Source organism: Eubalaena glacialis, chromosome 11 (assembly GCF_028564815.1).
Source record: "Eubalaena glacialis isolate mEubGla1 chromosome 11, mEubGla1.1.hap2.+ XY, whole genome shotgun sequence".
NCBI lineage: Eukaryota > Metazoa > Chordata > Mammalia > Artiodactyla > Balaenidae > Eubalaena > Eubalaena glacialis.
This window is the reverse complement of record NC_083726.1, coordinates 8,353,381-8,380,868: the sequence shown is the minus strand read 5'-3', so window position 1 is coordinate 8,380,868 and position 27,488 is coordinate 8,353,381. Positions and strand designations below refer to the sequence as shown.

Here is a 27,488-nt window from a genome sequence, read left to right as displayed (position 1 = left end):
GAATTAACTTACGATCACCATATCCACCACCTCCTACCAATCTAACATACAGAAGACTCATCTAGTGCTTCAGGCTAAGGAGAAAGCAAGGTTGTGGTCCTTGCAGGGCTGGGACTTGTAGCCTCTTAGAATCAGTCTTGTTCTCTTACATGGTTGGTTAAAGAAAAGTAGTTAAAGGCAGTTATGATCATTTACATCCCCCCTTCATCTCTTTTCCACCAAAAAACACTTGGATCACGGGGAAACACTTTCTAGTCCAACCATTCACTCAGTGCCAACCTCCAAATTTTTAAAAGGTAGTACTTAATCCTTTAAAATATTAGCTGAAAGAAAACAGTGCCTTCTCTTCCTGTCCTAAACGAAATTTTATTTCACCTAGGCTATTTACAGAGATCTAAGTTACAACTTTAACTTCTAGAATAAACCTAACCATAACCACTTCCAAGCCACGTGTCTTTTCTGCCGGCCCAAGTTCTAACCCCTCCACCTCCCAAGGCTTAGGAGTCTTTCTAGTTCTGAGTCTTCCAGCACTCTTACTTTTCATTGTACCACCAATTGTGACTCTCAAGAATCCAGCCACAAAGTACTACGGGAAATTACTCTATTAATCCACAAACCATATTTCATCTTCATTTTCCAGACGAAATCTCAAAGGCTTGTAATGCACAGTGTCAAAAGTATCATCTGTCTTTACACATGTCTAAAGGAAAAAACTTATCTCTGACTTACGAGTTTTCACTTATTGGTAATCTCTCCATATCCAATAGAAACATACTTTACCACAATAACATATTCCAGCAAACTGCTGCTATCTCAGCAATTACAATTGAGTATATGCTTTCAATAGTGAGTCAGGCCTTGGGAGTGGTTTAGCACATGGAATTTCACCAGTTGGCATCTACAATTAGATTCAAGGAGGCAAATGGAATTTTTCTATCAGGTTTTTCCAAAAGTTAACTAGTTCTTAAACTGATTATACCCTTCTGAAGTATTTACAGATGAAATGATATAATGTCTGGGATTTGTTTTTAAATACTGAGGCGGAAGAGGGGAGCAAGGTTAAACAAGATTGGTCATGTGCTGATAATTGTTGAAACTGGGTGATAGGTCCATGGTGGTGGTTGATTTTATCAGTCTCTTTACTTTTACATGTGTTTGAAATAGTCCATTATAAAGATTTAATTTTTTTTTTAACTTATGTCATGATCTGGTGAACCTGAAAAACAAAGAACAAAGTGATTCTTGGAACCAATGAGCTCCATAATCTACCAGAATAAAAACTGTTCGTTTCTTAATATGTATCTTGAATTTAACACTTATTTCTCACTGAACAAATACTTACCAAGCACATCTAGCAGGTTCCAGGCACCAACCTGAGTTCTGGGGATACAACGATAAACTAAATTCTCTCTCCCTCAAAGAATCCAGTAGTAATCTGTTTTATGAAAGAGGCAAGCACACAGTGTCACAGACCAAACAAGAGGGAGATCTAATCCAACTCTGGCCAATCGGGAAAAGGTTCCCAGGTACCATCTAAATTAATTCTGAAAGAGTCAACCCAGAGAAACAAATCATTTCTTTTTTTCCCATGCTGACCTTTATCATCTCACAGACTGTCAGATCAAAAGGAAAATGCCTTCCTTTAAGAACTAAAGTATCCATTTCCCTATAATGCAGAAATTATCAAACTGTCATTCATTCAACAAAATATATATTAAAAACCTACCACGTGCCAGCATGTACTAGACAAAAAAAGATAAAACATGGTCCCTGCCCTCATGTGGTTTATAATCTCAGAGCACAGAAAGACAAAAACAAGTAAGTAAGCAAGCCATCAAGCAGAAAACTAATTACAAACTTCTCCAAGTTACAAAGAAATCAAAGAAGGAACTTTATGAGTAGAAAGAATCTACTTCGTAAACATGGTGATAAGGAAAGTTGAACAACTATCATCATACCAAGGGATGATAATGTAACTGACTGAAGGGGGTTGGGACTAGGTGGTGAGGTCAGCATAGATAAAGCATGTGTGCAATGTAGGTCATGGGAAGAAATCTGGATTTTATTCTAAGTGTCATGGGAAATGGTTGGAGGTGAGGGTTTTAAGCAGAGAAGTGACATGATTCAGTTTATGTTTTTAAGATCATTCCTGCTACTCTGGAGAGAATGGATTGAAAGAGAATAATAATTTTTACCAAGAGGAATTTTAGATGAGTAAAACCAAAATTGATTTTGGCCAGTAAAAATCGTGTCTGCATTCCATTACCAATCTAAAATCTTTTAAATTACCCAACTTAGTCCAGGCTTCACCTACAGTTTTTTTTGTTTTGTTTTGTTTTTAATGCTTACTACCAATGGGTGATGACCTCTGAGGAGCTCTCTGGGAAGCTGAAACAAGCCTAGATGCCTGGGGGTAAGCATTTTTCCCATTCTCCAATTGCCAAAGTCAGATTAATTTTCATTTACTCATCTCCTAATCCACAATCAGCTTCTTGACTGAAAGGCAAGGAGTAGGAACCTTCCTCAAGTTTTTCAGGTAAGAACAAACTTTACTGAACATCTGATAAGGAATGTGATCGCACAACCTTTCTTATTGCCAACTATGCCCCAGGTGGGAACTCTACTATGAAAGCAATTCTAATTTTCCTGTCCAAATTGGCTAGATCTCAGAAAGATGCCTAAAGCAAACCCATTTAATTCTGTTTTTAAAAAAGCTTTCTCATTCCAAAGTCTAAACAAGAATAAATCTCCTTTCTTAAAAAAAAATTTATCTATTTATTTATTTGGCTGCGCTGGGTCTTAGTTGCGGCACGTGGGATCTTCAGTTGTGGCATGCAGGCTCTTAGTTGCATCATGCGGGATCTAGTTCCCTGACCAGGGATGGAACCCGGGCTCCCTGCACTGGGAGCATGGAGTCTTAACCGCTGGACCACCAGGAAAGTCCCAAGAATAAATTTCTAATAGCATTTGTAGTTAATAAAGAAAGAAAAACAAATTCCACTGTCAAGCCCTGAGGCACGTGACTAAGCAACCCTGATAAAGGCACTGACAAACCAAGTTACGCTCAAAGAGATTTTACTCAGTTATTTGAAAAACAGAATGGAAAGAGGAGCGATAGACAGTACCAGCATCTGTGGGGCTACACCTACATTGCATCACTTAATCTTGATATTATTCCTACAAGAGAAATATATCCCCCCTTTTACTGATAAGGGCACAGGCCCAGAGAAGTTGATACTAGCTCAGGGTCACACAACCATTAAGTGGCTTCCATGGCCCACACTCTTTCCACTAAACAAACGTTTAAATAGAGATCTAAATTACAGAAAGTCTTCCACATGACTCATGTACTAATAGATAAATAAGTTTACACGTGTGTGTGTGTGTGTGTGTGTGTGTGTGTGTGTGTGTGTTTCATCTGGGAGTCTAACCACCAATTGTAATATTTCTTCAGTGGGGAAAGTGTTTAGGATTCCTACTTGGAGACAGACCACCAGAAAGCACCTCTGAAGAGACAAGGGAGTTTGGTGGCAAAAGCTATCCAGGTTATTTGCCCTTAATGAAGCCAAAGGAGCTTCTCCTTGAAGGCAGCATATACTTTCTTGGGGCTAGCAGCAGTGACTCCCTAAGAAAAGCTTATAGGGACTCACGTACAAGGACCATTCCAGGATTGTCTCTAAGTGATTTAGGGTGGTGACACTGAGCAACATGTACATGCAAAAACAACTATTCCATCAACAAATAAAACCAAATAAGACAGGACTCCCCTGGTGGCACAGTGGTTAAGAATCCGCCTGCCAATGCAGGGGACACGGGTTCGATCACTGGTCTGGGAAGATCCCACATGCCACGGAGCAACTAAGCCCATGCGCCACAACTACTGAGCCTGCAAGCCACAACTACTGAAGCCCGCGCGCCTAGAGCCCGTGCTCTGCAGCAAGAGAAGCCACTGCAATGAGAAGCCTGCGCACCGCAACGAAGAGTAGCCCCCGCTCGCCGCAACTAGAGAAAGCCTGCGCGCAGCAACGAAGACCCAATGCAGCCAAAAATAAATAAATAAACAAACAAGACAGTGTACACGAAAGCCCCTAACAGTGGCTAGCATAAAACAGATAACAAAAGCAAGTTTCTTCCATTCTCTGCTCTGAGTTATTTGTACAAAAAAACAAATAACTGCTGGACGGAGCCACAACATCTTACTTAGTTGGGAAAATTGATGAAATTCTCTTTCTGTCAAACCCAGCCAGACTGAGTTTAAATATCTGGGCCTATATTTGCTAAGAACATCAGGGACACAACCACCAACATTTCAGAAGTCAGAAGTCTTCTCTTAAGGGTTATTTTATTTCCTCCATCATTCAACAGCATAGCAAATGGACAAAAAGGTATCTTTAAAGCAAGTCTCCCCAAGAGCTGAGTGCAACACAACTCAGCAAAACCACCACAGTATCACTGCAATCTACGTTACAATCTGCATTCCTCCACTTCTATGATCACTGAGTGGTTGTACACAACCTGGCATATTAAATCATTACTAAATACTTCATACTAGGGCAAATTATTCTTCAACTATTTTAATGGTTTAACTTTTGAAATGGAATGATCTTTTCTATAAAATATTCTTTCAAATTAATTCTATCGTTTAGATGCTCTGAGATTCAGACTCTGAGGTGAACAATCTCCTACTGTAACTGAAGTTGAGATAGTGTGAAATGGTAATGACTGCTGGAGTGAACACAGTGACAAACGTAAGGATCAAATGAAAATCACAGAAGGGCCTTTTGGGATTAATGCTTTTACAGGGGAAAAAAACTCAGACTAAAGAGCTTAGACAACTTGATCAATATTGCACCGCTTATGGGACTTCCCTGGTGGTCCCGTGGTTAAGAATCCGCGTTCCAATGCAGGGGACGCGGGTTCGATCCCTGGTCAGGGAACTAAGATCCCAAATGTGATGCAAATACTGAGCACGAGCGCTCTAGAGCCCACGTGCCACAACTAGAGGGAAGCCCGCATGCCGCAGAGAGGAGCCTGTGCGCGGCAATTAAGACCCGACACAGCCAAATAAATAAATAAAATTCTTTTTGAAATGTCACATCTTATTAGTGACAAAATGAGGGTTTTTTTAAGCCCCAAGCCTACTGATGCCCCGCTGGCCAGCTGACCTCTCCCTAATAATAATAGCTGCCACTTACCAGATAATTACAATGTGCCAGGTGCTGTACTGAGGGTTTTACATATGTGATCTCATTTAATCTCACCACAATCCTATGAGGAAAGCATTTTGTAAATAAGGAAACCAGGATTCAAACCCAAGTCTGTCTGATGGCAAAGTCTTTTGTTTCAACCACTACACTAAGCCTCTCTGCTTTCCATTCATTCATTCATTCATTCATTCATCAAATACTCGCTAAGCAAGGATAATGTGTCAGGTACTGTCTCAGCCCTAGACATACTAGTGATGAAGACAGACAAGGTCCCTGCCCTTATGGCTCTTATGGTAACAAGTAAAAAAATAAGCACTTCAGATATGACTGATAAGTGTTGGGGGGGAAAACAGTACTGTGATAAGAACTATAGAGGCGACATTATGCTACCTACCAGTCATAGATGAAAACACTGAATATGTAAAAGACTACCACCTCATGTCCATTAGCATGTCAACTACGAAAAAAAATAACAAGCACTGGTAAGGATGTGGAGAAATTGGAATGCTTGTGCACTGTTGGTGAGAATGTAAAATGAAAGTAAATTTAATCTTAGACAGTGAAATGACTAAATAAGATTCTGAATCCTTCAAAGATAAAAGGTATTTGAAATAATATATTCTGAAAGGCAGACAAACCACAGTCCTCTCTTTAGTATGATACTAATTTTAGCAAAGGCATAAGTAGAAACAATCTTAATCAGAGAAACGTGTCAATGAGCATAACAGATCTTTCCAAATTAAAATAAACTGTCAAGATTACACACGTATGCAATTCCAACGCCCACTTCTTTTTTCCTCATTCTCATACTCCTGTTAACTTTCTTTCATTCAGTGCCTCTGGTATCTCAGCACAGAGACAAACTCTGATGACTGTACAGGTACAGGCAGTTCATTAAGCTCTCTTACTGGACTCAGATTGCTGCTGTGGGAACTGCCTGCTCTTAAGTTTCTGGGCTATTATCAGATACAGGCAACTCTTAATCTCCCTGGCTTCCTTCCTAGGGAACTGTGCCAACAAAAGGTGGAGAAAAGACCTAGGTCCACAGTTATCTAAAGTACTGTGCTTTTCACCATTATGGAATCTGAGTTACGTGTTACTTACCTTCACAGTAGAATGTACCACCAATCTTTGTTTTATTTATTAAACCCACTTGGTACAGATCTTATATTAGATACACAGAGAGAAAATGGTACAGCTGCCACCCCCCACCCCCAATGAACTATAACGTTAATAGGAAGAAAAGGTCTTGGTGAAAAAAAGAAATGCTAAGTTAAAAAAGAGAAATCAGGGAATTCCCTGACGGTCCAGTGGTTAGGACTCGGCACTTCCACTGCAGTGGGCACAGGTTCGATCCCTGGTCGGGGAACTAAGATCCTGCATGCCACATGGCAAGACCCCCGCCCAAAAAAAAAAAAAGAGAGAGAGAGAGAAATATTAAGAAGGTACCATGGGGAGAGGAGAGTCTGAAAACAAGTTTGAGATTGTATTAATCAAGGAAAGTTGTTTTGTAAAGGAGTTAAGCCTCAGGCGAACTTTTAAAATGGGCAAGGACATAGTTTAGGGAAGGGGAGGAAGAAGGCTATTTGGAGAATTCAGGGCAGCCCGATCAAAGTCAGGAAAGGAACAATTATCAGTAGAGAATGATAACCAGTACTTTTTAAAGTTCTGGTTGAAAAACCATGTAATAACTCTGCTTGGTGACCTATAAAAGTACACAGCCATAACCAAATTTGATGAAGACAACATACAGCTGCAGACTCGCTATAAGACCAAGAAGCAATTTGGTCCTAGCAACACAATTAAGTCAGTCCCCTCCTCCCTCATAGACTCTGACTAGAAAAGAAATCTGCCATTTCTACAGCTATAACTGAATGATATTCTGAAATGTTTTGCTTCCTCTCATCTGAGAAGTTACTATGTAAAGAGTCTGTTATTAAGCCTATGCTATTTTTCCACAGATAGCAGACTGTAAATGCTCAAGACAAAGAAATAGTAGCTGAAACATTCTAAGCAAGAAGAGCTTACCAAGCCTCTGCTTTTATAAGTCAAATGTAATTTTCATATATATATATATATATATAATCAACTGACAGTTAGCAAGTACTTTATTTGGTCAGGGTTTTACATGTGGTAGATGCTCAGTAACTATTTGAATGAATGAATGGACTGATTTGTACTCAAGGTACTAGGGCCAGGAGAAACCAATTAACTCCATAAAAATGACTGGAGTCAGAAAACTGCAGGATAAAGGATGGGATATTTTCTTGCAAGGGAGCTGCAACATTCATTGAACAGAATCTGAAGACCTATTACAGGCCAGGGCCTCTTGCAGTGTATGCACGAGTGGGGGTATAGATTGGCTGTTAGAAACTGGCTGACCTCAACCAAATTTGGCATGCACACATCTTTTGTCTAATCCAGAGTGCTGACCCGTACAGTATTTTTTAAAATCAACTCTGAGGTATAATTTACTCACAATAAAATGCACACATTTGAAGTGTACATTTTCAAGGGGTTCAGTGAGTTCTGACGAATGTACACTATTGTGTAGTCACCACGCCAAATCAAGAAAAAAACATTCCCATCATCCCTCATGTCCTTTTTCAGTCAATCTCCACACACCCCCACCCCAGCCAACCACAGACCTAATTTCTATTACTATAAATTAGTTTTGCCTATTCTAAAACTTCAGTATAAATGAAACCATACAGTAAGTTCTCTTCTGTGTCTTACTTTCACTCAACATGTTTTTGAGATTCATTCACATTGCTGCATGTATCGATAATTCACTGTTTATCCATGGTTTATCTATTCACCTGCTGATGATGGCATCTGGGTTGTTTCCAGTTTTTTGGCTATTATGAATAAAGCTACCATGAACATTGATGTGGTCTTTTTGTGCATATGTTTTCGTTTCTCTTAGATAATAAACACCAAAGAGGAGGATGGAGAGACTTTAGGAGAGACTGACCAATTGTTTAGGTCAAACTTTAGGAGAGACTGACCAATTGTTTTCCAAAGTGGCTGTACCATTTCACACTGCCACCAGCAACATACATGAATTCTAGTTGTTTCAAATCCTCACCGATACTTGGAATTGCCTTTTTTTTTTTTTTTAATTTTTAGCTATTCTTGTGGGTACGAAGTGGTATCTCATTGTGGTTTTAATTTGTACTTCCCTGGTAACTAATGATGTTGAGCACCTTTTCATATGCTTTTAGGCATTCAAATATATTTTCTTCTGTGAAGGGTCTATGCAAACTTCTGCTCATTTTTAACTGGGCCATTTGTCATATTACTGAATTTTAAAGTGTTTCACATACTCTGGATTTAAGTCATATATATGTGTGTGTATGTGTATGTGTATATATATATATCTATATATAGATATATAGATAGTATGTGTGTTTGTAAATGTTTCCTCCTAGCCTGTGGTTTACCTTTTCATTTCTTACAGTGTATTTTGTAGAAAAGAAAGTTTTACTTTTGATACGGTCTGATTTATCAATTTTTTCTTCTATGGTTGGTTCAGGCTTTCTGTGTCCTAAAAAAATCTCTGCCTACCTCAAGGCCTCCAAGATCTTCTCTTATAATTTTGTCTGTAAATTTTATGGCTTTAGTTTGTATGTTTAGGTCTACGAGCCACTTCAAATTAATTTTTCTGTATAGTGTGAGACAGGGATTAAGACTCATTACTTTACACACAAATATCCATCAATTGTTCCAGCAACATTTCTTGAAAAGACTATCCTTTCCCCTCCTGAATTATGTTTTAGCCTTTGCTAAAAAATCAATTGATCATATGTGTCCCCTTCAGGACTCTATTGTGGTCGATGCTCAATATGTTTTTTCTACAGCAACATCACAGTGTCTTTATTACTCTAGCTTTATAATAAGTCTTGAAATCGGTTAATTTAATTCCTCTAAGTTTGTTCTTCCACTTCTAAGTTGTTTGGCTATTGTAAATTCTTTGCAATTCCACATACCTTTTAGATTCAGCATATCAATTTCCACAAAAAAAGCCTGCGGGGATTTAGATTGTCAACACACTGAATCTTTAGATTATTTGAGGCGAAGTGGACTGTTTAACAACACTGGGTCTTTCAAACTGCGAACACTGTACATATCTCTACTTATTTAGGTCTTCTTTAATTTTTCTCAGCAATGTTTTGTGATTTTCAACGTAAAAGTTTTTTATATATGTCAGTAAATTTATTCCTAAGTATAGAAATCTTTTAAATTCAAATTGGTTGTCAACATTTTAAAATAGAGAAAATTCACAATTAAAAAAAATCCAGATTTCTGGCTTCCCTTGGAAAAAATCAGAAGATCAGCAATTCTGGGCCAATACTCCCGCATGTCAGCAATGCATCAAAATTGAGTAGTGGCTGCCCTCTCTAGACAGGGCACGTTCTCTCCAACTGCTACAGTTCCTACCACTCCTTATTAAAAATCCCTGACCTACCCAATTCCATTCATGTAAGTTATCTGCTTGGAGCCTACATACAGTGAAAGGCTTAGGGAAAGAGGAACAGTGATATGATTAAATTTGCATTTGAAACTCTGGCTTCGCTGTGGAGAAAGAGTCAGGGGGAAGGCTGGAAGCAGGAAAATTAGCTAAGAATTTATTGAAGTGGCCCTGGAAAGAGCATGGCTTGGACTAGCTGGAGTGGCTTTAGTAGAAGAAATGAGAAGTTGACAAATGAGATAATATTTATGGAGTGATTATTAACAGAAACTGATGATGGAATGGATGTGAGGACAGAAGGAAATGTCAAAGATGACCCTTCCGATTTCTGGCTTATGTAACTAGGTGGACAGAAGTGCCATTACAGAAATGGGGGACACTGGAGCAGGAACAACTCTGACAGGAGGAAATGAAGGTTAAAAGTTCAGTCTGAAATGTAAATTTGAGGTGTCTGTGAGACATCCAAGTAGAGGTGGCAAAGTGATTTGTGTTCAAAAAAAGATAGAGATACACATTTGGAAATCATTGGCATATAACTGGTGGTTAAAGCTATGGGATTAGACGGGATCTCCTACAGAGAGAGACAATAGGAGGGTTTGAGCCAGAGTCCTGAGGAAATCCCACACTCAGGCCAGGATGAAAAACAGCTAGCAAAAGAGACTGAGAAAGAATGGCAGGAGAGGTAGAAGGAAGGGATAAGGTATTAGATGAAAAACTAAGAGAATCATGTCATACCAAGAATATAAAATGGTTCAAGAAAGAAAGTGATCAACTATGTTAAATACCACTTGGGAGGAAAAACAGGAATAAAAATATCCATTCCTTCATTCAGTAATTCATTCAAAAAATATTTATTAAGCACCTACTACATGCCAAGCATTGATGGTGCTGTGACACAACAATAAACAAAACAAAGTACCTGCCCTTGCAGAGACTATCATCTAGTGGGAGGAGACAGACAGCAAATAAATACATGTCAAGGGGTGATTAATCCTGTGGAGAAAGTGAAGCAGGATAAGGGAAATAGGGAATGCCTGGGATTGGGGAGTAAAGTGGCTTTTTTATATATGATGGTCTAATAACGTAACATCTGAGCAAAGATCTGAAAAAAGTGAGGAAGTAAACCATGTGAAGATCCAGGGATAGAGTATTTCAGGCAGAGGGAACAGCAAACACAAAAACCTGGTACAACCCTGTAACAGCAAGGAATCCAGTGAGGTTGCGGTACAGTAAGCAAGGAGGAGAGTGGAAGACCATGGAATTGACTCTGGAGAGCAAATCATAAGCTCTATGATCTACGTGGAGAGCAGATCATAAGAAATCAAGGGCAGAAGAAGGGAGTCCAGTTCAAAGGAAGCTACTGCAATAATCCAGGCAAGAGAATAATAATAGTGTGACAGTCAGTTGTGTCTACTTGGTTAGGCTAAGGTCCCCAGTTATTCAAACACTAATCTAAGTGTTGCTGTGAAGGTATTTTGTAGATGTGATTAACATTCATAATCAGTTGACTTTAAGTAAAGGAGATTATTCTAGATGATCCAGGTGGGCCTGAATCAATCAGTTAAAAGGCCTTAAGAGCAGAACTGAGGTTTCTCAGAAGAAATTTCACCTGTGGATATCAACTTCCGCTCCTACTGAGAGGTCCAATCTGTCCTTCTTGACAGCCTAGCCTATGAATGTCCCAGTCGCCTAGCCAGCCCCTACAACCAGAAAATGAACCCCTTAATCTCCTGCTGGTTCTGTTTCTCTGGTTGAACCCTGACTGATACAGATTTTGGTATCTTGAAGTGGGGTGCTTCTGTAACAAATTCTTAAAAATATGGAAATGGCTTTGAAATTGGATAATGCGTAGAAGTTGGAAAAATTTTGAGAAGCATAATTTAAAGAGCCTAGATTGCCTTAAAACAGATTGTTGGTAGAAACATGGACACTGAAAGCACTCCTGGTAAGAGCTCAGAAGGAAGTGAGAAGCACAATAGATAAAGCCTATGTTGTTTTAGAGAATACATATGTCATCATAAACAGAAGGCTGGTAAAATATGAACATTAAAGGTGCTCCTGGTGAGGGCACAGAAGGAAATGAGGAACATTATTGGGAACTGGAGGAAAAACGATCCTATTTAGATAGAGGCAAAAAAAAAAAAAACTTACCTGAATTTTGTCCTACAGTTGTGTGAAAAGCAGAACTTGGATATTTAGCTAAGGAGATTTTCAAGCAACAAGTTGAAGGTGCAGCCTGGTTTCTTCTTGCTGCTTACAGTAAAATGCAACCAGAAAGGTAAATTGATGGGCAAAATGCTAAACAAAAGAAACCAGGACATGATGATTGGGGAAATTCTCAGCTTATCTAGATCACAGAAAATGCTAAAATTAGGAGATATACTATTAAGAAAGCACTGTTGTGGAGAGAAAGCCAAGAGTGTGCCTGGACAACCTTTGACTTGTGCTGAAAGATTACACATGTAACTCCGGGACCCCCTCAACCAACCATCTAAGCAGAAGCTAGGAAGAGACGTGAGATTGGAGGACCTTCTTGTCTAACGACAAGAATCCCTGAGACATACACAGGAGACCCAAAAGGCTTCCGAGAATGTTTTATCAGCAGAAACACTGCCAGCTTGGCCTGAAAGGGACAGAAAGAGAACAAAGGAAGACTGTCAGACTACCAAAATTCTACAGGCAATTTAACTACTAATAAAACTACTCAGCTGAAAACATGTGCTACCCTTCAAGAAAAAGTAGGAATAACTCTAAGAACTGAGCCTTGGGCCTAGAAGCCAGAGCCACAGGCCCAGAGGGCAGAGTCTCTAGCCCCAGAGGATTACTCCCAGGCTTTGCAACCTAAGAAATTTTCCCTGCTGAATTCTGAAATTGCTTGGGACCGGTGACACACTTACTCCTTGCATTTTCTCCTTTTTGGAATGGGAATGTCTATGACAGTCATATTTTGCCTGTCCCACCACTGTATTTTGGGAACACATAACTTGTTTTCTAGCTTCCCAGGTCCACAGATAGAAAGAAATCTTGTCCCAAGATGGATCATACCCAGAAGTCTCACCTATACCTGATGTAATGATTTATATGATGAGATTCTGGACTTTTGAGCTGATGATATTTAGATGAGATCTTTGACTTGAGTTGATGCTGCAACTGGCTGAGACTCGGGAATGTTGGAATGCGATGAATGTATTTTGCATGTGGGACAGATGTGAATCTTTGGGGTCCAAAGGACAGAGTGTGGTAGACTGAAAAATGGCACCCTAAAAGATATCCACATCCTCCATATCCTAATCCCTGGAACCTGTGAATATTACCTTATATGTCCAAAAAGGGGGGGGTTATCTTTGTAGATGTGATTAAGCTAAGGATCTTGAGATGGGACAACTATCCTGGATTATCTGGGTCAGCCTTAAACGCAATCACATGTCTTTATAAAAGAGGCAGAGAGAGATGTGACAAACACAGAGGAGAAGATGTGCAGAGAGAAATTTGAAGATGCTAGCCTTGAAGACTGAAGAGACACTGCCTCAAGACAAGGAATGCCAGCAGTCACCAGAAGCTAGAAGAGGCAAGGAACAGACTCTCCCCTAAGGCCTCTGGAAGGGCTGCAGCTCTGCGGCTGACACCTTGATTTCAGCCCAGTGAAACTGGTTTCAGACATCTGACCTTCAGGACTATAAGAGAATAAATACTCAGTGTTTTAAGCCACCAAGTTTCTGGTAATGTGTTACAGCAGCCACAGGACACTAATACAGATGGCTTAGACAAGGGCGATTATGGTGGAGGTGATGAGAAGTGATCAGATTATGCATATGGAAGAAGCTAACAGGATTTGCCGAAGGGAGTGGATATGAAGTGGGAAAGAAAGAGAAGACGACTCCAAGGTTCTTACCTGAGTAACCAGAATTGTTACCAATTTACTAAGCTAGAGACAACCCAATGGCTCAGCAACATGTAAGTCAGTAGTGGCCTCACTGAAAACCGTACTGGTAGAATTTGGAGCTGGACACCAGATTAGAGAGGGTTAGAAAGTCCAGAATATGTATAATTTACTTTGAATATTGCTCTACTCTTTCTGGTTATTCATCTGTACATTGCCCTCCCCTTTACCCAGCTCCCATCTTTAATAGACAAAACTTCAAGTAACAAGTCCCAAATGGGCCAAAGGAAATAAGTTCAGGACATTGTCCTTTAAGGCAAGGGAGGACAGGTTAAGAAGAGGAGGTGAGTCACTTTCATTCATTCAAGTATTTATTGAGCATCTATTATATGCCATGCCAAGCACTATGCTGCATGCTGGGAATACAGCCGGGAACAGACAGACTTGGACCTTAGCCTCGTGAAGCTTATGAGAAGAAAATCATAAAATAATTACATAATTATTTAGCTGCAATTGTGGCTAGTGCTACAAAAGAAAAATTCTGAGTGTTATGAAAGTTAACATGAATTAAACGTCCATTATGTGCTGAATGCTTTACATGTAACTTTATTTACCCCCCACATCTATCCTATGAGGAAGCACAGATTCAGAAAGATTAATTCCCTCACCCAAGATCACAGAGCCAATGAGCAGTAGAGCCACGATTGAAAACAGGTGCGTTCAACTCTAAAACTCATCACTACTATCTCCAAAGAGCAGGGAAAATCTACTCTTCTTTTTAAAAATAAAACAAAAATTGTGGCCAGAAGAAGTAGAAACAATCATGCAGGTAAAGTCTTGAGAATTCCTGCTCTAGAAAGAGCTTTCTAAGCTCACTTGATGAAGGTGAATTTTGGAGCGTATTCAAAAATCCCTTAACACTCTCCAAATAGAACAAAAGGTTACACTATAATTAACTCAGTTTTATTTAGGCACCCAAAAGGTTATTAAACATGTTGAAAGTAAAATGTCATGAATAGTTTATCCAAATTGTACAAGTCACGTCCAGTTTTCACACATACTGTTTCTGCTAGGTTCACCTTCAGAATCAGCTTACAGGTAAAAGCCAAAAGGGGGGGGGGGGCTGTCAATTATGCTGCAGTGACTGATTTAGGAAAATGATTAAATAAATAATTGTTTGACATGAGGTACCCAAAGATTCATGACAGATATCACGCAAATTAACCATACCATCCTATGAACTTCTACTAAGTAAAGGAAATATTTAAATTTATTTAATTTCAAATCACTAGCCTATGATCTCATTATATTCTTGGTTGCCTATTATTCCCATTCCAGGACCACACACCCCCCACACCCCAACCCCAGAAAAAAAAAAAAAAATCTGAACAGAAAGGAAATATCAGCAAGATAATGTGAATGATCACTGACTCTACAAAATAGAATTTCAGGGACTTCCCTGGAGGCACAGTGGTTAAGACTCCGCACTCGCAACGCAGGGGGCCCGGGTTCGATACCTGGTCAGAGAACTAGATCCCACACGCATGCCGCAACTAGGAGTTCACATGCTGCAACTAAGACCCAGCGCGACCAAATAAATAAATATTAAAAAAAAAAAAAAAAGAATTTAAAATACCATGAAATCTTTGCCTTCACTGTCATGACTTCAGGGCATTAACCTGGAATGTTAGAATTAAAGAATGTACAGCTCCTGAATGGAAGCTTTAGTTCCAAGTGATTGTTCATAGAAAGTGATTATAGCATGTATCAAGAATAAGAAAGAAAATGATCCTAACTTTTCATTTTGAAATTGTTTCCCCATCTCTACCTTTTAAAAAAAAAGCCAAGACATATATGTGGCAAATTTTAAAAGACTTTAAAGATATACATCATATAACAAAATATAAAATCAACAATAAAGCCAGTTTCAACCACGATAACACAACTCTTAATACCAAAATGCAACATGGCGTGTCCTAAAGTATGAGGAAAGGACAAATTTCCAAGTTCCTGTAAATTTTGTGGTAGTGAAAATATGTACAAATTAACCACCATTAAGAGACTCTGGCATAACTTACACCATTTACAGTTACAAAGATACTGAAACACCGACAAAAAATTTTAATTTGGATATTTTGGTATGCCCTTATTTAGTAAGTATTTTAACGTGCAACTTAAAATGTGAAGTCACTATTACAGCTTTCCATTTCAGGAATGGCAGCAAGATACATATAAGGAATTTTTTTTTAACTTTTTTTAAAAAATAAATTTATTTATGTATTTTTGGCTGCGTTGGGTCTTCGTTGCTGTGCGGGCTTTCTCTAGTTGCGTCCAGCGGGGGCTACTCTTTTGTTGCGTTGTGTGGGCTTCTCATTGCAGTGGCTTCTCTTGTTGCAGAGCACGGGCTCTAAGCGCAGGGGCTTCAGTAGTTGTGGCGCGTGGGCTCAGTAGCTGTGGCACGTGGGCTCAGTAGCTGTGGCTCGCAGGCTCTAGAGCGCAGGCTCAGTAGTTGTGGCGCATGGGCTTCATTGCTCCGCGGCATGTTGGATCCTCCCGGACCAGGGCTCAAACCCGCGTCCCTTGCATTGGCAGGCAGACCCTCAACCACTGTGTCACCAGGGAAGTCCCCATATAAGGAATATTACAAAGAATATTTTGAGAGCTATAACACCTTGATCATTACCATAAAAAATTCCCACCGTATTGACATTTTCACTAGCTATGCAAAAGAAAGTGAACAGGAACAAACATTTACTGGAGGTAAAGTTAGGCACTTCAAACATATTATGGTAGGGAGTCACCATCTTTTAATTCACAGAGAGACCTGGTTCAAATCCTGACTGTGATCTTCCTAAATTAGTTCATCTCTCCAAGCTTCTCTAACCTCATTTGCAAAATGGTGCTATTATTACTTATTTCACAGAGCTGGTGTCAGCATTAATGAGGTAACACAACGACTAACAAAGCACATGTCACCGTTACTCCCCTTTACATTTCTCCATACTCCTAATAACAACCTCAAGTTGTAAGAATTTTTAACTCCACTTTACAGATGAGGAAATCGAGTCACATAAGGTTAAGTAGAGAGTCTAAGGCTACACAGCTGATAATTGTCAGTACCTAACTCTGCTCACACTCTTACAACTTGACATGTTACCTCACTAATTATTTTACTCTCATACTAGGAAGTTTAGAATTTTTTTTTTCAAATTATACCCATGATACTTTAAATTTTGATATCAAAACAAAGACTTTTCAGCAAACCAAACTGACCCATAATTCCCACAATTTCAGAGGTCAAAAACCTGAAAACAGCCCACCTATCTTCAAATTCAGTAACAGAGGATACACTCCGGATTTCCAAATGAACTACCCAAATTACTTGTTACTGGTACTCATTTATACAGGAAATGATTTCTAAATGCACATTAGCAAGAGTGAGTGAAGAAGCAAATGAACCAGACATACCACAAAAGTAAAAATATGGTATCCGAAGAAAAGAAAAAGAAATTTTCGGGTCTTCCCTGGTGGCGCACTGGTTAAGAATCCGCCTGCCAATGCAGGGGACACAGGTTCGAGCCCTGGCCCGGGAAGATCCCACATGTCGCGGAGCAACTAAGCCTGTGCGCCACAACTACTGAGCCTGAGCTCTAGAGCCCACGAGCCACAACTACTGAGCCCTCGTGTCACAACTACTGAAGCCCATGCGCCTAGAGCCTGTGCTCTGCAACAAGAGAAGCCACCGCAATGAGAAGCCCACGCAACGCAACGAAGAGTAGCCCCCACTCACTGCAACTACAGAAAGCCCGCGCACACCAACGAAGACCCAACACGGCCAAAAAAAATAAATTAAAATAAATTTTTTTTAAAAACTTAAAAAAAAAAAGGAAATTTTCACAACACTCAGTCTTCCTAGGATTCTGCAGACCTTTTATTACTGCTATGTGAGTTGGTCTTAAACAAAGGGTGAGGAAGTAGTCCAGGCTCAGCCACTAGATTATTGTGGAACCTCAAACCATTTAATTTCTCAGTGCCTCCGTTCAACTAAACAATGAGAATTGGACTTGAGTCACTAAACCGCAGAACTGAAGGCAACTTAAGCAATTAGCTCCACCCAAGACACCCTGGCAGTTCACCCAATTTCTTCTTCAACACCTGCAGCGACACGGAGTTCAATTATCTTCCCTCTCCATAGAAGTGATATAGTTAATGTTTTTAAGAATTCTGCAGATTCTTTTGTGACTCAGTCACAAAAGTTCTCATTCTAGGTATTTTTGCTATGGCGCCTAGTTCCACCTCTAAGCTCTTCTGAAGCATATGCAACTTTAAGGACTGCTTCTGGCTAAACCCATTCTGCAGATAGAGGGCCCAGGAATTTACAGGGACAATAAGAGGGTATGAGATACCCTTAACAGGAAACTGTGCACCTTCTGAGGTCTTGTTTTAACTGTGGAGTTCAACTAATAAAACCACTGCTTCACTCTAATTGGAGAAATAAAATTTATCTGGATGTAGATATCTGAACTGGAAAAACTGATGCTGAAGCAGCAATGATTGACATTTAAACGCCTCCTTCTCAATACTCACATCATTTTACATTCATTCATCTCTCCCTCCAACCTCACTCACCCATGTCAGTTCTACGCTACTGCCAAAAAATAATGATGATGATGATGATGAGGATGCATGTAAAGCTGTTCCAAGAACTTGGCATATTTTTAACTTTTTTAATCCTCATAGCAGCAATATAAAGCAGGCACCATTATTATCCCCATTTTACAGTTAGTGAGTCACTGAGAACATAAAGTAGCAAAAGTATCACAGTCACACACCCAAGGTCACAGAGCTAGCAAGTGGTGGAGCCAGGATTCAAACCCAGACAGTCTGGCTCTAGTATTCATTCTCTTAACTACTTACACTCTGTAACTGCTTGTCTATCACCCTGATAAGTTACTGTTCTCTTCAACATCAGAAAAATGACTCCACCTTCACCTTACACATAAAGATCAAACATTTGTCCTTAGTGTCAATGCTGGCCTAGACTACTTAAAACATTTCATGTGGCCCTAATTCAGTGTCCATTTCCACAAATTACCCTACCATGTGGAAGGCACACAGTAAGCACACAATAAATATCTGTGAATATCTGTTAAAAGAATTAAATCTTTCCCAATTCCCTCATCATCCCAAAAGTAATCTTTCCCTCCTCTGAGTCCTTCCCTCCCCTCCCCCAGCACGTTGTGCTTTCTTTCAACACTTAGTTTTTTCTACGCTTCCCGCTGTGGTAGCCAGCCTCCAGGTTGGTCCCCAATGCTCCTCACCTCCTAGTAGTCACATCCTTGTGTAGTCCTTTCCTGCAATGTGTGACCTACAGAATGCTGGAGAAAGGATGGTATGTAATTTCTGAAGCTAAGTCATAAAAGACAACATAGCTTGGTCTCTTGGATTACTTGCTCAGAAGGAAGCCAGCGGCCATGCCATGAGGGCAAGCAAGTAGCTCTGTGCAGGGGCCCACATGGAGAGAAACTGAGACTTCCCCCAACAGCGGGCACCAACTTGCCAGCCATATGATTAGCCTCCTTGGAAGAGGATCTGCCAGTCTCAGTCAAGCCTTTGGACGACGGCAATCCCAGCTGACATATTACTGCAATCTCTAAAGAGACCCTGAGCCTAAAACCACTCAGCCAAACTGCTCCTGAACTCTTGAATCACAGAACCTGTGAGAGGTAATAAATGTTTATTGCCATGTTAAACACTATCTTTTGGGGTAATTATTATATGGCAATAGACAGCAGTAGATAGCTAATAGCAGATACCTACTCTCTAAAACTGTAAGCTCCTTCAGAGTAGAGACTGTTTCCTTGATTCTCAAAACTCCATTAAGCCTTAGAAATAAACAGTGCCTATATTTGTTGAATTGTGTCAGCAGACTATTCCCTCTGTCCGCTGTTCCTTTTCTTCCAAAATGTATCCATTTATAAACTATTCCCTTTGCCTCAAGCACTTCATCTGTACTCTATCAATGTCCTCCCTTTCCTCTTTCAAAGACTTTCTGAAATAATCTTCTGAGTATCTGCTATGTCCCAGAACTGCTCTTGAAGCTGGGAACAGAAGAATCAAACATCCTTGCCCTTATGGAGCTTACAGTCCAGTATATGCCCTTGCTGTGGTGGTCCCTCTAAATATAATACAACCATCTTCGTTAATATGACTTCAAAATTCTAGTTTCCTCCGTGTAAAAATTAAGTATTCAAAAACTTTTACCCCTTTCATCATCTATTTATTATTATTTTTAAATTTATTTATTTATTTATTTTTGGCTGCGTTGGGTCTTCGTTGCTGCACGCAGGCTTTCTCTAGTTGCGGCGAGCCGGGGCTACTCCTTGTTGCGGGGCGCGGGCTTCTCATTGCAGTGGCTTCTCTTGTTGCGAAGCACGGGCTCAGTAGTTGTGGCACGTGGGCTCAGTAGTTGTGGCTCAAGGGCTCTAGAGCACAGGCTCAGTAGTTGTGGCGCAGGGGCTTAGCTGCTCTGCAGCATGTGGGATCTTCCAGGACCAGGGCTTGAACCCGTGTCATTGGCCATATGTCTGCATATGCTTTTCTTTTACATTTAAATAAATATTTAAGCTGCAGCCTCAAGAAAAGTCCACACCTGTTTAACTACTTTGTAAAGTGCCGCACATAGGATCTGTATATCTCAATGTCCTCCATTTTCACTGAATGTTTTCATGGGCCACAGTTTTTAGAAAATATCACATTTATAAGGGTAAAATAAATATCATTTGATAAAAACAGCCTTTATTTATTATATAAGCCCTAGCAACTCTAAATCAAATATGAGGACTTCCCTGATGGCGCAGTGGTTAAGAATCCGCCTTTCAACGCAGAGGACACGGGTTCAAGCCCTGGTCCGGGAAGATCCCACATGCCGCGGACCAACTAAGCCCGTGAGCCACAACTACGGAGGCTGCGCTCTAGAGCCCGCGAGCCACAACTACTGAGCCCACGTGCCACACAACTACTGAGCCCACGTGCCACACAACTACTGAAGCCCGCGCTCTTAGAGCCCGCGCATGGCAACAGAGTGGCCCCCACTCGCCACAACTAGAAAAAGCCCACGTGCAGCAACGAAGACCCAACGCAGCCAAAACTCAATTAATCAAATATGAAACATTTATTTCACAGAAAGCAATCTGTAACACAAGCAGTAAAATGATATACGTGAGTGGAACTTTCTCACCTCATTGTATACTTAGTATTTCTACAGAACAGAGTGTTAAAAGAAAAAGAGCTTACTACACTTTAAAGTCAGGGATTCAAGTCCTGGCTCTGTCACTAATGTGTAACCTTAGACAAATTATTTAACTACCCTGAGCCTCGGTTTCCATATCCTAAAGTGGAGGTAAAATCTACCTCTTAGGGTTATTGTGAGGATTAAGCAATGCATTAAAAGCTTAGCTTGATGCCTGTAACATAGTGGGCATCAAGGAATGTCAGTTTCTTTCCCCTCCTCTAGGGCATGTACCCATGGTCCGAAGAGCTGTCAGGAAATCTTTTCAAGTTCAATTACTTCTGTTTGGAATGATCTTCCTCTCCTTTATCTAATGAGTTAAGATTCAGCTCAAAGGCCATCTTCTCCTTGAAGTCCAAAGGAAAAGTTCCTTTGACTCTCCCATACAGTCCTGGGTTTGTACTTGGAGTTTATGTCAGTGTGTTACAATTACCTGTCACTTTCTTACTCTCCCACTAGACTGTGAGCTCCTCATGAGCAGGGAACATATACTGCACTCATTTTCATAATCTCAGCTTTTAGAAAAACACCTGGCACATTACAGGCATGAAACAAAAATTTAATGAATTAATGAATGAATGAAGTCATTACTTAAGCAGTACCCATAATCACTATGGGGTGACTGAACTTTATGCTTTTGCCCTTTATGGGCCGAGATGCTGTTCTGTACTTCTTTTGAATCCCTTCCTCATAGCTCTCCACAGAGCACTCAGGACATGGAAAGTCTGCAATAAATACTTTTGGATTATGGGATACATATTAGTCTTCCATCTCACATGATTTCACTCTAAATAAAAAATTTATCCTAATGGATGTGACTTTTTGAAGCCTTTTTAAACAGGGGCTCTTCTTAACAGTTATTGGCAAAGAACTGAAGCAAATGCTAGAACTACATTACAGCCAGTTTTTCTTTGCACGTGTTTCTGAAAAAGCAGTAATGGTTTGCTTCTTTCTAAATCATTTCATTAAGAAACTAAGTATCATAAAGCCCTTTGATTCGCTGTGAAAAATGCCAACAACACTAGGCAAAACTTAGTTTAGTAACTTTCAGCCAAAGGTTCCCCACCCTGCAGTCATAGGGCTGTGGGCCAGCTGGCTGTACCACCTCAACCCTGGGAGGTGGCTGCTTTTCAACAGTAAAACTGCATAAGTAAAATGTGGAGTTTTGGGGGGGGGGGTCTTCTAAAGTAAGACACATAAATTTAACTTCTTATTGAAAATAAAGATTCTATTACAGGCTTTGGCTTCAGCTGGAAAAGACCTTGAAAAGAACTCAAAAACTGTCAACTTGGCATTTCAGACATCTTATGGATTTTAAAGTGTGTAAAAATACATGAAGCTGGGCGTAATTTCATTACTACAGTTAAGTGACGTATTTCACATTCCTGTCTACACACATTTCATGCCAAGTATAGGCTGGTAAGCAGTTAACTGGCCACCAAACTGCCCTTTAGTTATGCTGCATAACGGAGAAAACAGAGAAATCTTGACAAAGCCAAGTTGGGCTGGTGCTTACACACACATGCTGGTCTATCATGGTTTTCAACATCATAAAAACAAACATTTCTTGGGCCTTTACAAGGGGCCAAGCGCTGTGTCAAACAATTTATGTGAAGTATTTCATTTAATACTCACAATGACCCCCGATGACAGATACTATTATTATCCCCAATTTTCAGATGAGGAAACTGAGGCCCCAAATTACACAGCTAGCAATTGGCAGGTTTGAGAGTCTGACTCAGAAACTCCAACCCTACCAACTACAGCGGATCAATGCTCTTGCATTCCCCCCAGGGTAGGGGCTGTAATCAAAGCGTCCTGACAGACACTTTGTTAGAGAGAAAAGTTTCAAATCTGCCAGATCCCTTACACCTGGCAGCATTCAGGTTGCTACACAGGCATCAACAAGTCCAGGTGAGACTCCCTTGCCTGGGAATCCTGGCATTGCACATAGATTCTGAAGGTTTGCACAAGATTTCGGAGAAAGCACCCGACACCCAGTCTCTGCAGTCACGAAACGCCCGGGACGCGGCGGGGGCGGGAACCTCCGTGCCTCCCCACCTGCGAGGCCCGCCCGGCGGCGCACAGGTGCACCGCCGCGCCCCGCGCCGCCCGCCCCGGCTCTGCGACCCCGGCCCGGAGGAGCGGGGCGGCGGTGGGGAGGGGCCGGGCCGCGATGCCAGCCCCGCCGGACCCCCCGGAGGGCGCGCGAGCGGCGGGGTCGCCAGGAGAAAGGATGCTCCGGGCGGGGCGGGGCCGCGGTGGGGGAGGGGTCCCCTGCCCGGACTCTCACTCACCGCCTCGCTCTCCTCCCGGCCCGGGCTCTGCGGCGGTCCCCGCTCCGACTCTCACCGCGCGCGTCTCCTCCCAAGGCTCAACGTCCAGCTGGGACGTGCGGAGCTGCGGTGAAGTCGGCGCGAGCGGAGGGCGTGCAGCGAGCGGAGCTGAGAGGGTGGGAAGGATGGGACAGTCGCTGTCGCGGCCGCCGCGGACACCACAGACACGGCAGCGGCCGGCTCCTCTCAGCCACGGAAGCTGCGGGCCCTCCCACCACACCCGCCTCCCGCCCCCCACAACGCCCGCTGGAGAAGTGACAGCAGCGCTGGCCAATCAGAGGCCTCGTGGAGGCCGGGAACCGCGGACTAAGGGGAGGGCGGGGGGACAAGAGGGATACGAGGCGGGCGAGGACGGCGGCGGGACTTCCTGTGACTGACGGTCCAGCGCAGCCAATGGGCAGCAGGGAGATGACCTCATTGCCGAGGGAAGTCTGGAACTGGCGGAGTGGCAGCGAGGAGGTAGGAGGAGGTCGGAGACGAGCCGGAGGCGGGGCGCTGGGGCCTTAAAGAGGCCGCAGCCCATTGGTCACCCAGTCACGGGAAGGGCGGTGGACCCTGCCAGACCTCGCTAAGTTGCCAAGGGGTCAATGCCGCGAGTGCTTAGTGCATTAATCCTCCCGACCCCATCACAATCCTTCTAGGGGCCTGAAGGGTCCCCGCCTGGGGCTCATAAATCGCTTACTTACTTTCACGCTTCCCAAAAGGAGACACAATAAATTCCGCCCTGGCCCGGAGTCCTGAATTCCAGTTACAGCCCCCGCCCCTCAGGAGCCCGCCGTCTCGTTTCCCTGAGTCAGTTTCCCCTACGGTAAAAGGGAGGATACCGGCACCTACCTGCCCCTCCTTTACCCGCCCAGGATGTTGAGATCATTAACAGCAAAAGTGCTTTGGGCTTCAAGAAGGAAAGGCTGAATGAACCCAAAAGCTTGTATCAGGAGACTTCAGGAAAAGCCTCTGTAAAAGGAAGGACTGCACTACACGACTCCCGACGACTCTTGCAATTCTAAAATTCTAAAATGCTGATTGATGTCCTACTTTTTCCGCACGTAGCGAAGGGGTGTGGGGCGGTTGGGGGGTGGGGGGTGTGCGTGCGCGGGACTCCTGCGTTAGGCGCAGAGGCCACACAGGGACTTGGTCCATGACTTCAACAAGAAGAAATAGTGCAGGCTAAGAGGGAGAGAGAAACACGGAAAGCAAGGTCCGCGGCGGTAAGTGCTTTGGTGGAGGCAGGCCATTTGCTTCCCCTCCCCCAGCAATGGGAGGGAGCCCAGAAAAGGCGAAATAACTCCAACTTGGCGGGGTGGAAAAGGGAGGAAGTGTTTTCCCGAAAGCTTCCCGGGGATGGTGTCACCAGACAGGGTAAGGAGGGAGGAGTAACAGTAGCTACAGGAAGAAGGGGGCTAGAGCATTCTTCCAGGTTTAGGATGGAGAAGTGTGAAGGCACAAAAACTGAAAAGCGGCAGCTCATTTTACATTCCAGAGTAAATTCTTAATATGCTCCCCTATTCTCCCCCAAAAGCCTGGCATTTGTGTAACTCTCAGAGGAAGGGCAGGAGAGGGTGCCTCTCCCCCTCCAACAGCTGCAAAAGCCGAAGCGGGCTTGGGTATTCCCAATTACTCATCTATCCATCAGCTTCAAGTTCAGTGTCACAGCTGGTCATAGAATCTTGTAGCTCCGCAGGCAGGATCCGTGTGGCCCCTTAGTGACATACCTTCCCCCAAGGCAAGAATTCTTCTGCAAAAGTCCTGATATACTATGTATTCAACAAATATTTCTCGAGGGAGTAAGACAAAAGAGATAGTCAGTACCCTCTGGGTGCTCTTACCAAACAGGGCGAAGAAGTTAAGGCACATGCTGAGGTGACCAGGCAGAATAACCCAAGCATCATGACTAACTAGAGGGCCCAGAGGTACGCCTCAGAGACAAAAGCACTGCTGGTCAGAATTATTGGGGTGGGGCAGAATTTCCCCAAGACAAGACCGGGCTGGAGCATTCCAGATAGGGTCTACCTAGACACAGCCCTCATGAAACAGCCAGGGTGAGAGGCAAGGATGGCGTAAGTTATTAGTCATGGGAAGAGTGACATCCCACTCAGCTTCCCAGACATGGCAAGCTTACCAGCTCTCAGATAGGCCTGTTCTTTTTTTAGGACAACTTAAATTGTATACATGTATTTTGTGTGTGTGTGTGAATGATACATATATCATATATAGATGGTATTCATATGATCTGCCTCCCTGTAATCTCTGACCCTAAATGCTAATGTTATCCCCTAAAGATAACACAGAACACGTCTAATCCCACTTCGTCATGACAGCATTCCAAATATTTGAAGATGACGGTATGCTTCCTTTCCCACACCCTCTACCCATCCCCCAAAATAACAGGGATTAAGTCTCTTTCTCTTGCCACCATTCCTCAGATGATGGTTTCCATGCTCCTCACTATCCCAATGACTTCATGAGGACATCTTCAGTTTGTCAGGCTCTTCCCGGGACATTTTTGTCCTTCCAGCAAACGTTCTCTCTCGTCTGGGAAGGGGACCCATATTTCCTCTGGGGAACCACTCCTCCCCACTCTTGGTCTATATGGCTGGCTGCCTGGGGCTGACTTGACCTCTCACCTTTCCGGGGGCGGGCCCACAGACCAGTCCTGATCAACCAAATCGCTGTTCACCCCTCCCCACCACCACCTGCAGAGACTGATTTAGAGAAAGACATGTGACCCAAGATGGTACAATTGGAATGAGTCTTGGGCTCTTTGTTGGAACTACTAGGAGGGAGAAGCTCTTTTTGCACTAAGGCGGCTGAACTGTCCGGCTCTGCACCTGGAGCTGACAGGGAGACCACAGGAAAGAACTTGCTTGAGCATAAAGCCGGTATGAGAACCAACAAACTATCAGAGCTGAGATACCGATAAAGGCCACAACGGGTGATGACTCTGAGAGCCTGGATCCAGTTATTTTTTGGCTGTTTGATTTCATAGTTGTTTTAGGTCAGGGTCCTTAGAAACTGCCTGTAAGAGAGGTCCAGTGAATGGAATTTATTGAGGGAGGAAAAACCTATAACGGAGGAAGTTGACCAGGACAGGGAAAGGGAAAGAGCCAAGAAAGGCTCAAATCCTACCTTGGCCTGATCCACAGCAGAGAGCTCTGGAGCATAAACCATACCACGTGGCTATCCCCCCAGTATCTCTCAGCCATTGGCCATAGGTCATGAAGGGGTTAAGGTCACCAAAACTGCTCCCTTCAGCGGAGGGCAATTCTCCGGAATTTTGGGCATCTGGGAACCCTTAGCTGCCAATACTCACAGCAACTGGGGGATGGGTGGACTGGCCTGTTAAAGAAAGCCTGGGAGAAGGGACTTCTCTGGTGGTCCAGTGGCTAAGACTCCACGTTCCCAATGCAGGGGGCCCGGGTTCGGTCCCTAGTCACGGAACTAAATCCTGCATGCATGCCGCAACTGAAGATCCCGCATGCTGCAACTAAGACCCAGTGCAGCCAAATAAATAAATAGTTTTGTTTTTTTTTTTAAAGGAAATCTGGGAGGGGCACCATTTGAGTCTAACGCTCTGGGGCCAATTCATTCCCTTCCCTCTTGGGTTTCTGTTCCTTGCAACCAAAATGTGAGTACCTAAAATACTCAGGTGTGATCAGACCACCACAGAGTACAGTGAGACCTTGGCTGTCCTTGATCTGACCCCCTACATCCATGAGTACACTATGAGATTGTGTTAGCAAGTTTAGTGGCTGCCCTGACCTTCTGGCTCAAAATGACTTTGTAACCAATCCTTTCCACCCTCTTTCCTTTAATGCTTTTTCCCCACCATCTGCTACTAAGCCAAATTCACTCTTTCTTATACATCTTTAATTAATTATTTAACACAAATATGGGATTTTAGGCTTAACCCTGCTAATAATTAGCAGTAGTTGTCATTTTGTCCATTTCCATCCTTTGCTGCAAGTTGGGTTGTCACCCATCTAACTGGCCACTTCAATTTTGTTGTCGTTGCTGAAACGGGCAAACCCAACGACAGAAACCTTCAGCAAGCCGCTACAGACTGATTTCCCCTCCTTCCAACCTGCTAATCCATACTCCTGGAAGATTTACTCCACCTGTCCTTTTCCTCATTGTCTCTCTTCCTGGGGAATCTCTCGAAAGGTATTTTCCAGGTTTTTGGGGGTTTTTTTAGCCACACTGCGCAACTTGTGGGACCTTAGTTCCCCAACCCGAGATTGAATGTGAAAGTGCTGATGCCTAACCACTGGACCACCAGGGAACTCCCATTTCCCAGGTCTTGATC

At 42.5% G+C, this 27,488-nt stretch overlaps 1 protein-coding gene across 1 annotated transcript in view; it reads right to left on the bottom strand.

Annotated features, from left to right (window-relative positions):
- MRTFA (myocardin related transcription factor A) overlaps nucleotides 1–25,039 on the bottom strand; it is a 204,282-nt gene extending 179,243 nt beyond the window's left edge. Inside the window, exons 1-4 of the mRNA XM_061206626.1 lie at nucleotides 25,012–25,039; nucleotides 23,872–23,988; nucleotides 23,564–23,687; nucleotides 23,147–23,451 (exon numbers count right to left, since the gene is read on the bottom strand). Coding sequence (XP_061062609.1) covers nucleotides 23,147–23,451; nucleotides 23,564–23,687; nucleotides 23,872–23,988; nucleotides 25,012–25,039 — 574 coding nt within the window. The remainder of the gene's footprint in view (nucleotides 1–23,146; nucleotides 23,452–23,563; nucleotides 23,688–23,871; nucleotides 23,989–25,011) is intronic.
- Nucleotides 25,040–27,488: the final 2,449 nt, after the last annotated feature.